General features: G+C 44.3%; 1 protein-coding gene across 3 annotated transcripts in view; it reads left to right on the top strand.

The window, feature by feature from the left end:
* Window positions 1–19,342, top strand: part of Fid (class I SAM-dependent methyltransferase fire dancer) — a 28,362-nt gene that overhangs the window by 2,455 nt on the left and 6,565 nt on the right. Inside the window, exons 1-8 of one of the 3 annotated variants that reach the window (XM_076762512.1) lie at window positions 11,094–12,663; window positions 13,607–13,811; window positions 15,075–15,178; window positions 15,411–15,602; window positions 16,236–16,378; window positions 16,749–16,875; window positions 17,389–17,835; window positions 17,906–19,287. In XM_076762512.1, coding sequence (XP_076618627.1) covers window positions 13,643–13,811; window positions 15,075–15,178; window positions 15,411–15,602; window positions 16,236–16,378; window positions 16,749–16,875; window positions 17,389–17,835; window positions 17,906–19,287 — 2,564 coding nt within the window. In that variant the 5' untranslated portion in view covers window positions 11,094–12,663; window positions 13,607–13,642. Of the gene's footprint in view, window positions 1–11,093; window positions 12,664–13,606; window positions 13,812–15,074; window positions 15,179–15,410; window positions 15,603–16,235; window positions 16,379–16,748; window positions 16,876–17,388; window positions 17,836–17,905; window positions 19,288–19,342 lie in introns of those variants that run through there. The other 2 variants (XM_076762513.1, XM_076762511.1) reach the window with 2 other exon arrangements.

Raw genomic sequence — 19,342 nt, 5'->3', positions numbered from 1 at the left:
CACTGCTGACGCCCTTTTACACCTCCGCAGCTGAGTATTTCAATCGCTGTAGCGTTCGTGGCCGTCTCTCCCTCCTCCGGCTTGTTCGCCCTCTCCCTGACCCTTCTTCATCCCCGTTTCGTCGTCATCGGATCACGCCATCTCCCCTACGCTCTGCCTCCCTTTCTCGTTCTCTGTGTCAGCTCCGTTCGCCGCACACGTTTCGTCAGCGTCCTCTCTTTCTATTTTTAATAAATGGCCCCGTAACCACCTCGTTCCTCGTCGATACATAGGGATCGAGGCTCGAACTTCCCCGATAAGAAATTCAAGCGTGCTAAGAATAGTTTGCCGGCGGCAACGGAAGACACCAGCGTCGGGTCAGACTTTGATTTACACGGTAGGAACGTTTCCACTTGGACGAATACGTATACCAAAAGATCGACATTTTCTTTCGACCCTGTTGCAGTCAACCCATTCCAGTTCGACATAGTGCGAGACCTCCTGTTGAGATAGCATTCTTATCAAGATTTTGGTATCTAACGATATTTCGACGGTATGAAAAATTGATTTCCGTTAGCGAAGCTTAATTGTCAATCGCCGTTCTCTGCCTCGAACGGCACGACAGGCTCGTGACCCGGCTGAAACGCGTTTCTATTGTTGCCTGGATCCGATTAGAAAGGATCCAAGGATTTTTTCCCTTTAAATTGACCGTCTTGCCGGCGATGAAAATCATGATTGCAACTACGGACACCGCGTTTTACGGTGTATCCAGTTGTATGGTGTCAACCGTTTCCGTCTACCGATACTTTCTATTATAGTATTCCGCTTCGTGGTTTCATTTGTATCCTGGAACAAGACCCGAACGATCGACGTCGTTCGCCGATTTCGTTTCACTCGTAGATTAATGCTAACTGGCAATCCGAACGAGGAAAACAATCGTGGCGTTTCAACGTCTGTCGTCGACAGAACTTTTAATTTGTTGCAACCAAGTCGAATTTCTTATATAGACGTTCAAGAGATTCAAATTACCCGGATGTTGAAATTGAAATCTCCACTTCCTTGTTTCGGTGGTTAGATCGAGGAATCGCAATTACGTTTAAAATGTACCATTATCGAACATTTATAACAATTAATAACAATTTACGAAACACATAAGAAATTGATCACAAAGAGAAATGGTTGCACTCGTTTAGCTCGTGTTCGAGTTAGAGTTACTAACAGTAGAGAACATGATCGTTCGCGATCAGCCACGTTGAAAGTGCTACGGTTCTAAAGGTCAATCCCCCTAGTCTGAAATTAATATCTTCTGCGCGAAGAAATGTTGCACGCGGAAGCAAAGTATGTACATAGTCCTTCGTTAGATTTCACCGTTAATAATAATTTAACGTTTCGATTTTATCAAAATTTCGCCAATGCTACGCCATGATTTCTCGTAATTTACTTCGTATCGACCATCGAACAATATTTTCGATTAGCATACTTTCATATTACGCTCGCTGTACGTTTACTCGATCGTTTCGAAATTCTATCGGAATTTTTCGAGCAACCGAATCGAAACGATCCCTGTCCTCGTACAAATTAAACACGTAATACCAGGAAATCGCTAATTACGCTTTTGTTTCTCTTATCATAGCGCCTCGTGACAAAGTTGGTTTTACTTTCGTCGTCGTTCACGGCGTAATTACTGCAGCGATCATTCTGCACATGCGGCGTGGATCAGGATTTCCGTCAGCTCGACGATCATTATCCATATTAAAACTATAAGCGCGGCGAGCGCCTCGAAACTTCGCGGTTCTTGTTCGCTCACGCGACCACGTTGCCGTTCGAATAATAATAATAATAAAAGAACCGCCATTCTTTGACGGAACGTTAATTTGCCACGGTACATCGACGAAACGAAACTTGCAGCACGCGCCATCGAATGCACGATTCGCGTATTTGCGGATTACGCATCGTCCATTTGCAAGTTTCTTCGCTGTCGGAGAAAGTGGTTGCACCGCGAGTCATAAAACTAATTAGAAGAGGGTTGCTTTTAATTCGCTGCTCATTAACGAATTGAACTGTCAATTAAACTATTTGAAAAGCATGTTTCGTCTCGTCGCTGATAAATAAAAGTATAACCCAAGATAGTATAAAGATAGTTTTTTTTTATAATTGATAAAAACGATACTCGAGAGTCCACGTTTGTTCGATATGAAAAACATGTTTCCTTGTTATTCTTCGGCGTCTCATTATACATTCACATAACACAAAGGCGGAATAATATTTTTAGCTAAAACTGTTGAACATTATAAAATATGTTGAGACGAAAGTTGAGTGGTTTCAAGGGACGCATAATATCGGTTAGAGCTATGGAAATGAGTGGGACCATTTTTGTACGATGTCTGGAGGTTCCTAAAAAAAAAATGGAGTTGTACATCAGACAGAGCTTCGTTTCGGGGAATCAATCGTACCGTCTTTCCAGGAATCGACATCGCGTTTGTCCTTCGTCTCGTGTTTTTTGCGTTTCATTGACGCGGTTTATTAATAGGTAAAGTATTTGCCTTGAATTTTGTTATGCAGCCCACGTAGCTCCGAGCAACTGTCAAACAGTATTTTTCATTGGTTCAAGGCTAGAAATAACGCAGTCATTGCACAAACTGTTACCAAAGAAAAATAAAAATTAAAAATTTCAAATCCTCCATAGACGATGCCATCTGTTTTCTAAACTTTTACGATTAGCGAACGCCACGAGGCCCAAGAGTTTCCCCATCTCTTGCCAAATTCTATGGAATGTCAATAAAATATAGCGTCGAACGACGAAGTTGCGTAACTAAATCTGTGAAAACGAATTTCCTATAGTCAAGGAAAAGAATATTCAATTTGATCCAAGTTAGTTATATGGCACGCGAAACCATTAAACTTTTACTCGAAGCAAAGGAACGATTTTGGCTTTTATTTTTGAAAAACATTAATTGATAATTAGTAGCGTCGCTTGCACGAACGAACGAGTTTGCTTAAAAAATATGCATCGGGTCGTTTGATTGCGAAAAATTAAATCGGAATACTGTGTCGCAACCAGACGCCGCATATTTTAGCGGACTGTGTCGTTCTAGATGCAAATTAGTCGAAGAGAATCTTGCAACACGCATGAAATTTCTATTAGAAGTAACCTGTTCCCGAAACACGCGCTACGCTACGAGAATACCTTGACTCAGACCTTGTCGGACGTTAATGTACTCCTTCTCGATCCAATCTACGCAGAGACTGAAATTGTTTGGAGGAAAAGACCATTTGGAATGTCGGGTCAGGGTTCGAACCCTGTATCTTTTGTTTGTCAGAAAATTGCTCCGGTAACTACTCAAATTAAGCTATCTGGGTCATTGTCGAACTCCTTTTTTTCCTCCCGAAACACGATACACAGGGTGTCTTGAAAATACACGGCCGTGCTTCAGGGGGTGTTGTACGAATACAGGGTGTCCCAGGCAATTGGAAAAAATTGTATCTTAAAAACGATCGGAGACAGATGAAAATATTACGAGGGAAAGATATAATTTTATGCATTCTAAAAAACGTTTGCAAAAAAACTTGATTCGTAAAAGGGTAAAACCTGTATTTGTTATTCCTCGATCGAAATTACCAATAATTAGGTGTAAATGGACATGCAATGATCGACGATAACGTAATCGGACACGTTTTCCTCGATGGCGAATTGATAGATAAATCTTACGTCAACTTCTTGAGTAACCAATTGCATGGATTATTGGAAGAAGTTCCATTAGATGTTGCAAGTTGCCTGTGGTTTATGCATGACGATGCATCGCCTTGTGTCGAATAAATCGGACAGTTCTTCGAAGAAAAAGAGTTCTCTAATAGACGAATAGGTCGTGCATTTTTATATTGAAATATTAAGGTTACCAACGACTAAAAGTCCACTATTTGATCCTTCCACGGAAGGAATGTGGGACGATTCCACGTCGCTTGTAATCTGCGATTGTTCGAAATTGAAAACGATCATCCCCACCCTCTGTTTTCATCGTCGTCTGGGTTATTCCGTAACTAATGATCGCGTCCGTAGATTGCTCGGTGATCGTGCAACAATAGGGAAGATCCACGATCGAAGAAGAATCCTGAGAGTCCGATTTCCATGTAGATCCGTCGACGATCGTCGATTACGTCTCTATTCGGACGCGAATTGCCGCTCGGCCGTTCCTCTATTCAGGTTTCTAGAACGGCAATTTACTCGCGTCGCGTTCGCCGAGACGATTCACGTTCGCTGCATTTCGGAGCAATTATTTCGTCTCGCGATACACTCGGCGGCCGTCGTTACGAGCGAAAGTCCATTCCCGACTTGTGATTCTTTCTCGACGGTTGTTTTTCGAACGCTACCATTCCTTTCGCTGGACCCAGTCCTCCGAATTCAGGGCCTCCCGTTAGAACTGTTCGAATACTGGAACGTCCCTTGTCTCGTGTCTTCTTAAATAGAATACCCGACACCTTCTGCAAGGTTCGAGACCATTCCAGAATGCGGCATAATTACAAAGGTATCGGTAGTCTTTACTGAAGTCGCTTACAATACCGCCGCCGACAGATAACCCTACGACGCGACATTAAAATTATTCGCAGAACCCTACAGTGTATGTACTTTAAAGCCGGGGGCACAGTTTCTTCGTTGTTTTCAATTGCAAGACAAGGAAGAACATGAAAACGCTCGTGTGACCCTAACTTAAAAAAAAAGATGCAGGTGCACGTTTGGCTGATAATGTTTTCTGTATTTTTAACCGTTCTGGAGATGTAACATTTCTTAGCTACGTGGGACATCCTGTATTTCGCACGACGGTGCGTACGATAATTAGCGACGTCTCGTGGAACCGAAGAAATCGTAAGATTGTGGGTGAAAGTGGAGTGACTCTTGCTACTGTTGCGTTGCGCGCCAATCGACGAGGACAGGTCTTCTTCCAGAGACTCCATTGTTGCGCAATCCGATCTGCGCAGAGGTCGCGTGTAACGATCTCGATCACCTTCGTAGAGTTTCGATTTCGTTAATTACGAACCGTTTTAACCCTTTCGGTGTCGTCCACAAATTACGAAACATGACAACTTGTAACACAGTAGAGGGGGTAATTAAGCGTGTTTTGATTCTTGTAGCAGACTTTCGATATTATGCGCTTCGTAATTGGTATCACTATCGTGGTCACTCTGCGAAACAATATCTTGAAGAGTCTTCATTAGGTACATTTTTAATCACTTTCTCCCTCAACTTGGGCGAGTAAACGTTGCGTTCATTATTTAAAACTAAAATTAATTCATCGACTATGTTACATAACCACTGTTACTATGAATTAATTTACTAGTATCGTGCAACGTATAATGTTTACGCGTAATTCATTAATATTAATTTTGTATTATAAATCAATTTAGATACAATATTTCGTATGAATATTTAAGTATATCAACATACCGAGGGTGAACAGTAATCAAAACACGTCATTATTAGTACAACTATAATCAGAATTAGCATTTTTCTTCAACAGTGAAATCATTTCGACGATTACCTCGAACTCTGAATTCCTTAAAAGATCGTGAAAGTTTACGGTTCTGCCTTGCTCGAGAAATTATTCAGATTGCGCGAGTCGGCGTAAACGAAAGAAAACATCAACAAGAAGAAGGAGGAAACATAACTTGTGTCGTTCGAATAATTAAAAAGTGGTTAAAGAGCGTAACAAGTTACCGAGATGTTCTTGTTGGGGGTGAAGAAGGAAGAGGTGGGTGGAAAAGTCGTTTGCAATGTTGCATAAATTCTAATTGGGTTAAACCTCCAAGTCGTTTCAGAGAAGCATCTATTACGCTGAAACTGGGACTCGATTTACGAAGGACGTCTATAGAAGAAGAGAAAAAAAAAGAATTTGATATAACTCGACGCATAAATAGGTGACACCGACGTCTCTCCCTGGTGGTTGGTCTTTACCGTTCAATGCAACACCCACGCGATACGATTGCATTGCTCTGCAATTTTACTCAGTATTTTCCTATGTTTTTCGGTTAAAAAAGAAATTGTTTTTAATCCGAGGGAAACGAGGAATTACTTTTCCATTGAATTTCATCTATTTTCAGAACAGGATAGGGTGTCCTGCGATGGACGGTACAACCGAGAAGAGTTATTTCTAACTTGGACGTAACGAGCAAGAAGCCATAATGATTTCAATTTACGCGTATTTCTGTATGATTGCCCATATTTGCGCCTGTGATTATGAAAGTTGACGTGAGTCATACACGCTCCCGTCCATAAGTCATCGGACACTCAATGAAGCGTGTCGATACAAACAAAAAGGTTTGATGATCTTAATAAAAAAGAAAGACATTGCATTTAAATGACAATATTTTATTTCTGGTCAATATGTTTAGAAAGATCTCTGTTTCTAACGTAGGTATTATTTGATTGTAGAAGCAACAATGATGGCGTTTCATTCTGGATTTGGTGATAGACTCTTCGTCGAGGCCTTTCAAGTGGATTCTACTTTAGACGCTCCCACAGGTTGGAAACAGTCTATATGTGGAGTCCTTCCATCAAACGATTCCACTACCTAGAAAGATCTTTAATTAATAGCTATTTATTGACCAAAAGAGAAAATGGTGAAATTTAATTGAAGACCAAACAAAGAAATAAGGGGATAGAAAACTTGTTTGGTGGATGCTCCAACCATATTCCTCGCAAATTTACCAATTATCCAAATATTGCATCGTTGAAACGTTTCCGGTTCTAATTGCGACAGACTTCTCGAATTGATCTCTTCGTCTTTACTTCCCCTTTCGTTTCTTTATCGTTTAGTAGGATGTCGTATCGCGTACATTGTTATGCCGCAGTGAACGTCGAATACAAAGCACCCAAGGTACGCCGAGCGTTCGCACACGAGACCGCGTTTGAACGTAGCGCGTGCCATAAACGCTTGCATGCTATCTCGCTTCTATCTTCTCCTTTCTCTTCGACACTTTCACTGTCACTTTGAACGGCTGCAAATTCTGTTTAGGCATTTCTAACGTTCGTTGTTGTCGAGATACGATCGCTTAAGATCCAAGATAGCGAGCCTAACGATCGAGGCACATTTAAGGAACTATGGATAAAAATATATTGTCGATCGGCTATAAATACAGTTTGTTTTTTTTTTTTTATGCGTCAGTAATGAAAACGATGAATAAAAATGGACCTAAATGCGAGCCTCGTAGAACTCCGGACGACGAGTTTATAGCGCAGGATACACATCCACGGATTTCTACCATTTGCGTTCCGTCTCTTAAGTAGTCGTTAAGCCATGATAAGAGTTTCACTATACTGTAAAAGACTCTTGTACTGCGTATCAAAGCCTGTTCGCGGCCCGACGGCAGCGGGCCCGGGGCATTGTTTGGCGCCGGGCCCCGGCCTCGTGCGTCGCGCGTCCTAAAATTAGTTACACCGGCGCAACCGAAATTAACCCAGTTATGCGAAAGAGAGGATATCGAATAAATTCACCGCGCAGCCGCGTATTGGTGCCGTCGGTGTTGTGTGTGGGTGTGTTGCCGGTAGAAAGAGGGAGGAAGCGACGACAGAAACGGGTATAGTTCGATAGCGACAAGGAGGAGAACATAACGAAGAACGTGCTCTAGAGAAAGATGCGACACGCGCAGAACCAAGGGAAACTGCTACAGGGGTGGAGATGCACCGTACGATGAAAGAGGAAAGCTCATGAGAGAGGGAGAGAGGACCTAGGGTGTATGTACGCACAGAGAGAGGGAGATACAAGGCAGAGAAACGAGGCCTTCGTGTTCCCTTTGAAGGCACTCGGCGGTCCGCCTGCCACCGCCACCGCTCTCGGTGGTTGTCTGCACAGAATGCGGGGGCGGTGGTGCGGCGTCACGAACGCGGAGTAGTGATGCTCTTCACGGTTCCACGGATTGATCCTCGCACGGCTCGTTCCGACGAGAGACCAACGACGCACCTGGACCCGCCGTTCCGCGGTCGGCTTTCACGTGATAGCCTCGAATTTCCGCGATAACGCTCTCTTTCTCTCTCTCGATCCACGGCCGTGAAGAACTCGCTACCGTTGATGTTTTTGTAGCGTCCCGGCAGCAGTGAGTGTCAGTTGACGAGCACAACATGTTTCAACGCCCGAGTCTCGCTCAAACGCACTGAACTGAACGAGAATTTGAAAACTGACTATGTTTACAGTTTGCGAAGACGCTGGTATCGCTTTCAGTGTACTTTGACTCTGTCAGACCCTGTCGTTTAGTCGAGAACCTAAGGAAGAACCACACGATCGAATCCAGTCATCGAACGAGGCGTTAGAAGGAACGTCGATGAGGGCTGACCCCCTCTTCTTCGAGGAGATGAGCGTTGTCGATCTGATGACGTTCCTGGACGTCTGCCAGATCTATCTGCAGACAAAACGGAAGTCGAGGGACCTTTGCACCCTGTGGGCCATCATCACGTTCATTCGCACGGAGGACACCAGCGAGTTCGTCCGCTGGTGTCACGCGTACAGGGTGCCTCATCTGCGCTACCGAAACGTACCCGTCGATCCCCAGAACGAGAAGAGGCCACGGGTCGACAAGCTGATCCTCCAGCGTCTGCAGGAACTGTTCAACTGCGGTTGCTTGCCGTCCTGCGAGATCGGCTTATGAATTCTGGTGATTCCCGATACTCGGGGAACGCTGACCACGTGGACGCTCGCGTGACCTCGTGATCAGTCGTTCCAATCGTGTTTCGTACAAGGCGTCTCCAGAAAGTAAGTTCCGATTATTAAAATAAAGAAATCGGAAGAACGCTGGATAACAGAAGTAAGTAAACGCCATTATGCGTAACAGCATTTTATTTTCAAATGTACCAATTCGATTTTATTTCACACCAAGGGATAAAATGGTTGTTACTATTAATTAATTTCAGGAACAGTTTCTTCCACTCGGCCAGGTTAGGTCTACCTGTAGATTTCGCTTTTAATTCGTATTCCCCTTTGCTGATATTCTTCTCGGGTTGGTTTTTCGGCGCCCTTGCTCTCTCGGTCGGAGTGGATCGACGAGTGGACGTCTTGCAGTGTTCTTCTCTCGTCGACCAAGAGGCCACTCGACCTGTTTGTGTCGACGGACCTCTTTCGTCGTCGTCGTCGTCGGCGGCTAACAAGAGTCCTCGAATGTTACGATACCTGGTTGAATAGGAACTCTACGAGACGAGTGCTATCCCAGGAACCGAGAATCGAGTGCAAATAGTTATTGTTCGCCGTGGCCGATCACCGACGATGATAGCTTTTTGTTGGACGGTAAACGTGTGGACGCTTTAGACCAGCGATTATAACCCTTCGCTCGCGGACGGTTTCGTGAATTTTTATACTTCAAGTATCGTCTCGTAGATATCAACATTCTATTCTAAAATCAAATAACTAAAGCTCGAAGAGTAGAGTAGTTCTCGGACGATCGAACGTCGGGATAACAGGGCGAGGGGGAATATTGTAAATTAAAATTTCTTTTATCTAAACGGGAAAGAAAAGTTGTCAGTCGTGGAACTGGAGCGATTGTTCGTTTCAAGTGCTATTCCGATTATCCTTGGACCTAACGTTTCTCGCTCGACGGGACAGATGACAAATAATAGCGATGATTGATCGTCGGATTGACGTATGTAGAGCATTTCTGTTCGGGCTCGATAAAATCCAATCGGGCTCGCGCACTTGATATACATCTCGTTTTCACACCTTTTGTCCGGTCTGCCAACGAGAAGTTCCAGATAGCTTCGTCGATTTTCAGTCGATCGTTGCTTTATCGCGGTCTGTTATTCGCGATTTTGCGAATCGACGCCTCGATATCGGTGTCGCCTCGACCGACGAATTACGTTTTATTTATACCATAACTCCGGGTACAGTGACAGACAAACGTTCAAGGCAATTGCAATAGATATATGTATAATCTTCTTGGCCTTAAACTCTCCATAGTTAAATGTTAAAAAATGTAGAATGTATAATGCATCTTTAATCGTAAACATTAGTTTGAGACGCGGTTGTTTAGTGCTAAACAGTCGACTGCGTTATTGAGCTTAGGTATGACTGCTTAGAAGAGCCGAATCCGATTGGGATTACGAATTAGAGTTTCCTCCACAAAATCCACGGGACTCGAGTGTGCAGAAATGCCAGTTATGATATTGATTCCACGAGGTTCGCGTTTACAGAATAGTAGTTTGTCCTTTCTTTTCAACGACCGTCATGAAAGCCATTGTTTCGAACTCGTCTCGCGACAGCTGTCTACCGAGCCGAAGGATAATCTCTTGCGTGGCGCCGTTAGACTTGTCGTCAATACCTGATTCATTATAACGTAGGCCGGCCAGGGACGATCGTGGGATTAATTAGGTCAAACAGTGCTACCTGTAGATCTCGAACCGGCGTGTCCCACAAAAAATTGACCGACTTTCGAACACAACAATTATTTTTGGTTGCAGGGGTCAATTACAATAGACATACTCGCGAATTCCTGCACACTTTCGAGAAAAAAAAACCGACAATATAATATGTGGCCAGAAAAGCGTTCTCCAAAGTTTCATGCGTATGTTTAAAAAATCATAACTCCGGAACGGATTGGAGGATTTTAATGTTTCCAAATGCAAACGAAGCGTATTGTGGCGAAGAATATTTAGAAATTCTAAGAATATTGGATAAATTGTTCCTTAACCCCGCAGAAGTTGCTCGATAGATCGCGATGCGGCGTTATCGAGAAACTTTGGACGACGCGTGGGAGAGGGTTGAGGTGCAATTAGCGAGGCTGGTCGATTAACGAACAGGAACGACAGAGAGACACCCAGCATCCTAATTGCACGGCTGATTATAAAGGTTCGCAGGACAAACCACTCCCTCGTCGAATTCTACGGAACAATCGTTTCCGTGGCCGGGACGTTGAAGTCACGTAAACGGGTCTTCGAAATTGAGAAACCGAACCGCGTTATTCCGCGTGCAATATTCCGAACACGAACCATTCGAGTTTAATTGTCGTCGCGGAAGAATGCACTTTGTCATTCCGCGCGGGAACTCGAGCTCTTCTCTCTTCATCCGTCGAAACGGTACATTTCTTCGGATGATGCTGAAAAACTTGTCTGCAGACTTACAGAACAAATGATTTACCAGAAAATTTTTCTATCGTTTCAGTTTTAGTCGGACCGTTTGTACAAGAATTGGAAACAGTCATTTTCCCTGTTGAGGACTTGCGAAATTCGTGCGTCACGAAGAGTCAGGCGATCGTAAAACTGTCTGGGTAGCGCTTCCGGCAAAGGTAGAAAGTATCTTGGCCTTCGACTATGAAGGGTGAATAAAAGTTGGGGACGTGTTTTCCCACGGACGATTTTGTTCAGACTATGGAAACGCCTCGACGAACAGCCGCCTAAAAATAGTTGTCGTTCTCTTAGAGAGTGGACCTCCAGCGAAACGTGAAGCACTCGCAAACACGGAAGTATTCGACACGCTATTTCAGTACCAGCGGAAGTACCGCGGGTATTTTTAACTCCGTCGCTGCGAAAAATAAATTTAATTTCTCTTTTATATCGAACAAGGGCGCGTTTAATTAAAGATATTACGTAGGACTACGTTATATTCAACTAACAAATTTAATACAAGACCTTGTTCGTTCTGTTTTTTAGTGAGTACATACGCGTCGATAGAAACAAATTTATTGACTTTTAATGACCATAGAATCGCAAGGCAAAAGGAAACGAAAGATAGTGTTAAACGACCACTGTAGCAGGGAATTAAGTTGTCAGGGTCGCGAGTAAACAGCGCGATTCTCGTGCAAATTTTGAAGCGGGAGAACGCCGAGCAATGGCTACGTGCGACCGTTCGATAAAAGAAAGTGACGAGAAAGTATGAAACCGGTACCCTCGGAACCGGAATCCTTGCTCGGAGGCCGATTACGGAATATCAATCGACGGATGACCAAATAAAAGTAACCGTCACCTCGTGGCCGCGTACGAGCCGCGTGTTGGGAGCCAATCTGATGCCGCGATCGATGGATCTCGAACGTTCGGACGAAGAAGATCCAGCCCGGAGCCTGACGAGCGTCGAAACGATGGACGTTCGTTTTTTTTCAACCGTAAAGAGAAGAAGGAAGATGCACGAACGTCGACTTAAATTTATATTTATACTTTAATTTCAATTTCGAAAAAATATTTCATCGGAAACATTTATATTAATTACTGTAATACTGTGTTACTATCTTCAACGATGTATCTTTGTTATAGTCTAGAATTAATTATCAATGTGCCATTGAAGAAGGCCAAGGAATAACGTGTTTATTTTTCTCTTCTTTATTTTGACGTATTACAATAGAAAATAACAAAACACCGACATCGTAAAAGTGACCGATCTAGCGTAGAATGACGCCTTTCATCGTGGACGAAGAGGTCGTAAATCACTTGTGCGATTACGCGAACCCCGGCATCAGCGGGAGACCACGATCGGTCGTTGGTTATTCAATCGCATATGCGATTACGCGAGTATTCTGCTTTCTTCGAGCGGCTCGAAATAGAACTCGATTTGTCAGAGTATTCGATAGGTACTCTGGTCGTCCAGGTACTTGACAAAATTTTCAATTACACCGGAATTTTTATTCGACCTCGTTTTCATCCCACAGAGCAATGGTTGCCACAAACTTTTTAGGAGATACACCTCTAACGAACGATGAACGTTACTACGTCCATGATAAGTGGTAGGTTGAAATGTTTCTGATTACATTTCTGCGTTATTATATTTATTATTATCGTTAATTTTAATAATCAGAACTTCGTGAGTGTTGCTGAAAACCGTAGAAAAATAAACGTCGCAATTAGAGAGTCGCATTGATAAGAGACCAGACTCGATTAAAAGCATCGATCACTTTGTTCGAGTGAAACATGATTTTTTGGAAACGATTATCTTCGTTTCGTCGATACGTTACCGCGCAGATTTTTATATCTAATTTTACATCGACCGTTGTTCCCAAGTGCAGATTCGCAGATTAGGTTCGAGTGGTCGATCGATCAGTTCCAGATCAAAGACACCGTTTATAAATCATGATAAAAATGACATTCGAATCTGAGATTTAAATGAAGAAATTATTCCTTCGAGTCATTGAAAGTTAATCGAAGCGTTTGTATAATTAAGTATTTAGATAATATTCGATCATTTAACTATTCCTCGTCAGTTTTCTATGATTGGAAAAAGACTCGTTATGATTTTCGCCCAATGTCTCGGAACGTTTCAATCAGGCCTCGTACGTAAGAGCTATTGAAAGGAAGTCGCAATATTTAACTCCGTCAAAGTTAAAGACCAATTTTCCGTTCGAGCGATCGAAGCGAGCTCTCTGAGTTTTGTCTGTCGAGCGGTAACAAAGAGACAAAGAAATATTCGCTGCCTGTTTCAACGATGGTAACAATGAGGGAATGAAAACGCAACAGGGGTGAATTGAAAAGGTTGCTTTCAAAGAGTTCGCGATATCTGGTCCGGACGAGGAAACGTGCGCGGCAAAGTAATTACAAAAAGTAGCTGTTGATGCGCGATCGATGCACGAGTTATTTCGAAAAATTGCGTTAAACATTTTTCAGCGAAAAAAGTAAAAAATAAAATAATTAATTTTTCTTTGTATTTACGAAGGACGACTGTTCTGGTTGCAGTATCACGGATGAGGGTAAGCCATCTTAGCGAGAGGGATGTCTGAAAGCGACGGAGAGCAAGTTGCTCGGTCGGTGGCCTTGGAGCAAGCCTATGTCCATGAAGTGTACGAGCAGTGCGCCGAAAAGACTGTTCAGAGTAGACACTGGCCACGGATTTACCAGTTTCTCGAAGAATTGGAGCCTGGAGCCCTCGTTTGCGACATTGGTAGGTCCATCGCCAACACCTCTCCTTGTTAGTCTTTCGAAATAATAAAATTGTGACTCGGATCAATCTCAGGTCAAACCCAGACCTAACCCAGCCCTCGTTTGCGACATTGGTAGGTCGAGAATAAAATTCTCACTCGGGTCGAAATGGACCCGAAGTGGTCGGTTTAAAATTTCGATGGACGCTGTTCGCCACGCCCGTTGGAACGCGTGTAGGTTCGTTTATGGGCGCGTGTCTTTATTCCTGGGTTTGCTCGGTTTTTCCTCGGCTCTCAGACCCGGTCACTCGCGCTTTCACATGATCAATTGACCTCCGCGCGGATGTATCGACGGGAATCCATGTATATCACGATCGTGTGTGTCTGTGTGTACCTGATCCCACGTCGCATGCACGCCTCTGAAATACCGTGGGATCCGTTCTCCATGAGTTACACAAACTCATCGACCAGCAAACTTCCAAATCGACGCCGACCCGATACAGTTTTGGAAACCGATTACTAAAATAATACGTCTTAGTACCAAGTACTATTTATTTATTAAACGCATTGAAACGAAAAAGCGAAACATTCTTAACGACAATTTCATGAGGTGTGAATCTGAAAACGAATCAATTTGTATAAATGAATAATTTCTATGCACGCACAACTGTGGAAAAGGCCGAGCTAGAAAATTAGAAAGTAACAGATGCGAACGCTTTTAGAAAATAATAAAAACGAAGGTTTAATGATTGCTTGGAAAAATATCCGATCGAGTGTGATATAAGAATACTAGAATCGGAACAATTTTCGATGTTTAATAACTAATTTATCGTCGAAACGAAGTTCGCTTACTTTGTTCGGAGTATGTGCACTGTGGAGAAACTTTGTTTACTGACTGTATACGTCAACGGTGCTGTTGAACCGTGGACCTATAGCAATCGTAGGTACACTTCCCATGCATACATCAAAGGGCACTCTATCGATCTCCATTGTTGGCAGGTTCCAACGTCGTCGTCGACGACTCCTTGAAATAGATGCTCTCTGTTCTAACAATATTCGTACCGAATATTGGACCTGTGCCCTAGAATCCCAACCAAAGGGTTTCGCGTAAATTCCTATTATCTTAAGTTCCCAGCTAACCATCGATTGCTTTAAGTAGATCCTTTGTCCTGACTGTCATCGACTATTACAGTGATTTCATCCTGTAAAGATATGGTATAATGATACTTTTCTGTGAAATATTTCTTTCGAGATCATTGCCTCATGCTTACGTTGGTTTTGTTCAGGTTGTGGCAACGGGAAGTACCTCAGCGTTAATCACAGCATCTTTAAAGTGGGAGTGGACCGGTGTAAGCGTTTCACGGATATCGCGCGTGAGAAGGAAAATGAGGTGAATATATCATTTTGAAGAAAACGCGAGTCGAATCGTGGCCGCGTGCAGGAAACGGACTCTTACATCCGTATCCTGTTCGGTTTAATCGTAATTACCAGACTTAATTGTATCCAGAGCGTTTCCTGCGGGAAATCATTTTCCGAGTTGGCTGGATAATTCTCTGCGTTAAGCTTGGAAAATTTTCCTCCGTAAAATAAATGATACAAACTGTTTATCGTGTATGTTTTAGGTACTGATCTGCGACAATCTAGCCCTACCGTTTCGAGATGAGAGTTTCGACGCGGTCCTTTCGATCGCTGTGGTGCACCACTTCGCCACGACGGAAAGGAGGGTTCACGCGTTGAAAGAACTCGCGCGAGTACTGCGAATCGGTGGTCGGTTGGTCATATCCGTATGGGCTATGGAACAAAGGCATCGAAAGGTAAACGAATCACCAAACTCCTGAAGATTTACCTAGTAATTACCTGTAACAGAAAATAGTTGTCCTGCCTACTACTAGCGTCCATCAACCTGACAGGAGATAGACTGTTCGGTTTATTTAATTCGGTCATAATGACATTACTTTTCTGGAAATAGCTACGATGCCGTGCGAAATGCTTGAAACGCGCAAGGCGTTCTTAGTCGCTGGTTATTCGAAGGATTCGTAGCTAGATGTTCGCTATTCGAATCGGCTTAAAAATTTCCTCGTCCGATACGATTGAATTCAAACGGTATTCGAGCGTATCTATGAAATACGCCCACGCGAGTATGACGGACAATCGATACGACTGTCCCAATGCACATGACCGAGATAAATCGTTGGAATATGTTGATGATACTTGTATTTTTGCAGGCTGTAGCCTTTCGTTCGCACGATAGATTAGTATTATTAACACCGAGAATACTTTCACGGTATTTAACGCAACTTTCCTTTCAAACGCTTCGAACAAACGAACCCTAATGAACTTTTAAACAATGTTAGTGTCGTTAGAAACTACTTGACATGTGTTAAGGAGGTTTTACTATATTTCTAAAATCGTTTTTTTTTTTCTTTTTTTCTTTATTTTGCTTTCAGTTCGAGTCTCAAGATGTCTTGGTACCATGGCCCAAAGCGTACTGCGCGAACTCTGCGTTGAACAGATCGAAACGTACCGGCGCGCCGAACCTCAACGACGTGCACTCTAATCAAAACGCTCAAAAGTACTTATCTTCCAAGAGGTACACAGTCTTCAGTTAATAAAAATTCTAGTTGAAATGTCCACGCATGAAACGTACTGGTTCCGATTTGATCGTAAAAATAAAAGCAATGCTATGTTTCGTTATTGTCGCATAAACGATCAATATCAATGCTATCGGGTAAACGCAATTTATGGGCGAGAAAAAGAGGGATTTTTCTCGTATCGTGGACACCACTCGGAGGCGTTCTTTATAGCTCCATACAGTAGATATTCGAAAGCCCGCGTTGCCAGTGGCAAATTGCCGTGCGAAATTACGTTTCGCCTCTCTGTGTCCTTGTTCCATCGTTCGCGAAAGCTTTTCGGAGCCATCGTGACTGCAATAATTACGGATAATGGCATTCTTGCTTCAGGAACAGCCAACGAAAATGCAAAAGCAAGAGCTATTGGATCGACCCAATATTCAGTCCGTCGCCGTCGACCAGCAGCCTATCGAGCCCCAATGAGACCTGCTACAGCTTTGTCCGGCGTGCTTTGCAGGTAATTAGGGTCAAAATTCATTCGTTGGTCACCTAATGTTTCAAAAGCAACGTTGACAAAACGAGAATAACTCGTTCGTTTATTCAAATAAATTAATATTAAAAGTTTCTTTCAATTCGTTTGTTAGAAACATGACGATTCAAGAAAGTGTCGAAGGTGGTCCAATTATGGCAACCTTCCCCTATTTCCTTGAGCATTTCGATGTCACGCACGCGACTTATTCGCGTGCAATGGGACCAAAATTACTTTTTCTCGAGCTCTTTGGCCATGTATCGGAGACGCGATAACGTGTCCCACGATATGTACCTAAATCGTTATCGATTCCGGGCGCGAGTGTGGCAATGTTCCCGCCAAAAAGTAGGGTAACTGCCTGCGGAATGTGCTTTGAACGCAATTAAAGGCGCAGACCGCGACAAAGGGGACCCATCTCGTCGGTCAAATTTCAAATCCTTGACCGATGTTGCGAGAAATTCCTATTTGGACGATATTAACGATCGCATCGATCTGATTCAGAAATTAGCTGGAGGTAGGCGTGGATCTGGAGGTCGGCCTTGGTTTCTTGAAAGTTGGCAGAGCGGCAGCGGTAAAAGTCGAAGGGATCACGAGCACGAGGAGCCCCAGGACGTGGACGAATTGCCCATCGAGTTGCGTCGCGTAGAAAACGTGAACGTGACGCTGACCAAGCAGCAAGACTCGTTAAGCATCAAGTCGAAGAGTCTCGGCGACATCCTGGAGATTCAACAACTGGACCTGGTGAGGTCGAGATCCAGCATTCCCGGCCTGTGTTCCGTGTTGACGTCCGAATTAAATTTGGACGGCGACTCCAGGACGTCATCGTCGATGAGTGGCTCGAAGCCACGGCTAGTCAAACAGAAGTCTCATTTAATAGACGACGTCGGTTTGGAAAATCCTGATAACACTGCCATTCAAGAACTAACTAAGGACGTTCCAGACTATCAGGTACAATGTCATATTATAGCTGGTCAAAGAAAGAAGTCGCGTAACGTGTCCTGTCTTTTTTATGATTCAGATAACACCCACTCACTGTTCGAAGCGAGGAAGCATCGTGAAGCAGAGCTCTATGAACGAGGAGCTGATGTCCGCGGAGAGGCTGGAAGAGAAGGAGAGGGTACGACGGAACATAATGAAACAGGCATCCCTGAACGAGGACCTGATCTATAAAGGAAACACGTTCGAAGCCCTCAGAGACTCCCTCTATTCCGGGAACGCGACTAGAAGGTTTCAGCTGTTAAAAAGTGGCCTTACGAACAAGATCAAACAGTCGACGACCAATATCGAGGTCTCGGGGCTATCTTTGAAGAACGGTTTCGTAAAGATTCTCCAAGGTTGGAAGTCGAGCGACAGCGATACGCCCGCGTCGGACGTGACTAACGATGACGCGTCGAAAACGAAAGCCAACGAGAAAGTACCACCCGCGACGACGCTGAAGAGAGAAGTGGAGGGCGTGGAGAGACGTCTGTCCCGAGAGGACGGTTCGGATTCCTCCAAGGACAGCAGTCTGCAGAGCGACACGAGCGTCGACTCCGAAGACAGTTTCGCGTCCGTGATCTACGTGCCAAAACAGGACGCACCCCCGTTGGCGAAGATTATCCCCCCCATACCCACTGGTTATCAGTTACGCAGTACGTCAGCTCCTCCTTCTCCGCGCGTTAAACACCCTCCCGACATGTCCAATGCAAGGCTCAAGCTTATTTCCCTATCACCCCTGCTCAAACAGTTTCCGGCTACGAGCAAGTCCTTGCCACCGCCCAGTCCTCCCGGTTTGTCTCCCCGTACCTTGAATCCCATGTTTCCGAGACCTTTCTTCGCTTCCGCGACTGCTCCGCAACCGTTGCTCGGGGAGGCGACGACCGCCGCTAAGAAAACGGACGTCTCGAACGGCAGTTGCCAGTCGCCGAATCCGGAACTGCAGCCCAGCAGAAGGAACAGCGAGGCCGAGGCTTGCGGTAGAAATAGTTCCTTGGAAGGGAAGAAGCCCAGTTTGCAAACTATACGCGCCTATCGATCCATGTCGGAGACCATTGACATCGAAGAACCCAAGACTATCGAGGATACTGCTCCGCTGCTACCAACCGCGGAGGACACCTCAGACGTAACGTCGCCAGAGAAGAGCCAGGAGACCATCAAGGAGGAAGATAGTCGTAAAGCCAGATTGAACCAGATAAAGGAGTTGTTGAAGCAGAAACCAGGTTTCGCAACGCGGACCAAGCCATCGTTTCCGTTGGTCAGACGCGCCTCGACCACGGCCAGCGGTCGTTTGGAGACCGTTTTGCCACGATTGTTATCCCTGGAGCTGTTCAATCCCGAAACGGACGATCTGGACAGCGACTCCAGCGGCGTGTCCTCGCCCGAGTCCGTGGGCTCGGTGATCATCGTGTTCTCGGATGAAAGGTATGTCGGATAAACTTTTTCTTTTTAAATGCAATTCGGTAACCGTTGGTTTTTT

The sequence above is a fragment of the Colletes latitarsis genome, chromosome 3 (assembly GCF_051014445.1).
Source record: "Colletes latitarsis isolate SP2378_abdomen chromosome 3, iyColLati1, whole genome shotgun sequence".
Lineage (NCBI taxonomy): Eukaryota > Metazoa > Arthropoda > Insecta > Hymenoptera > Colletidae > Colletes > Colletes latitarsis.
This window is presented reverse-complemented; position numbering and strand designations above follow the sequence as displayed.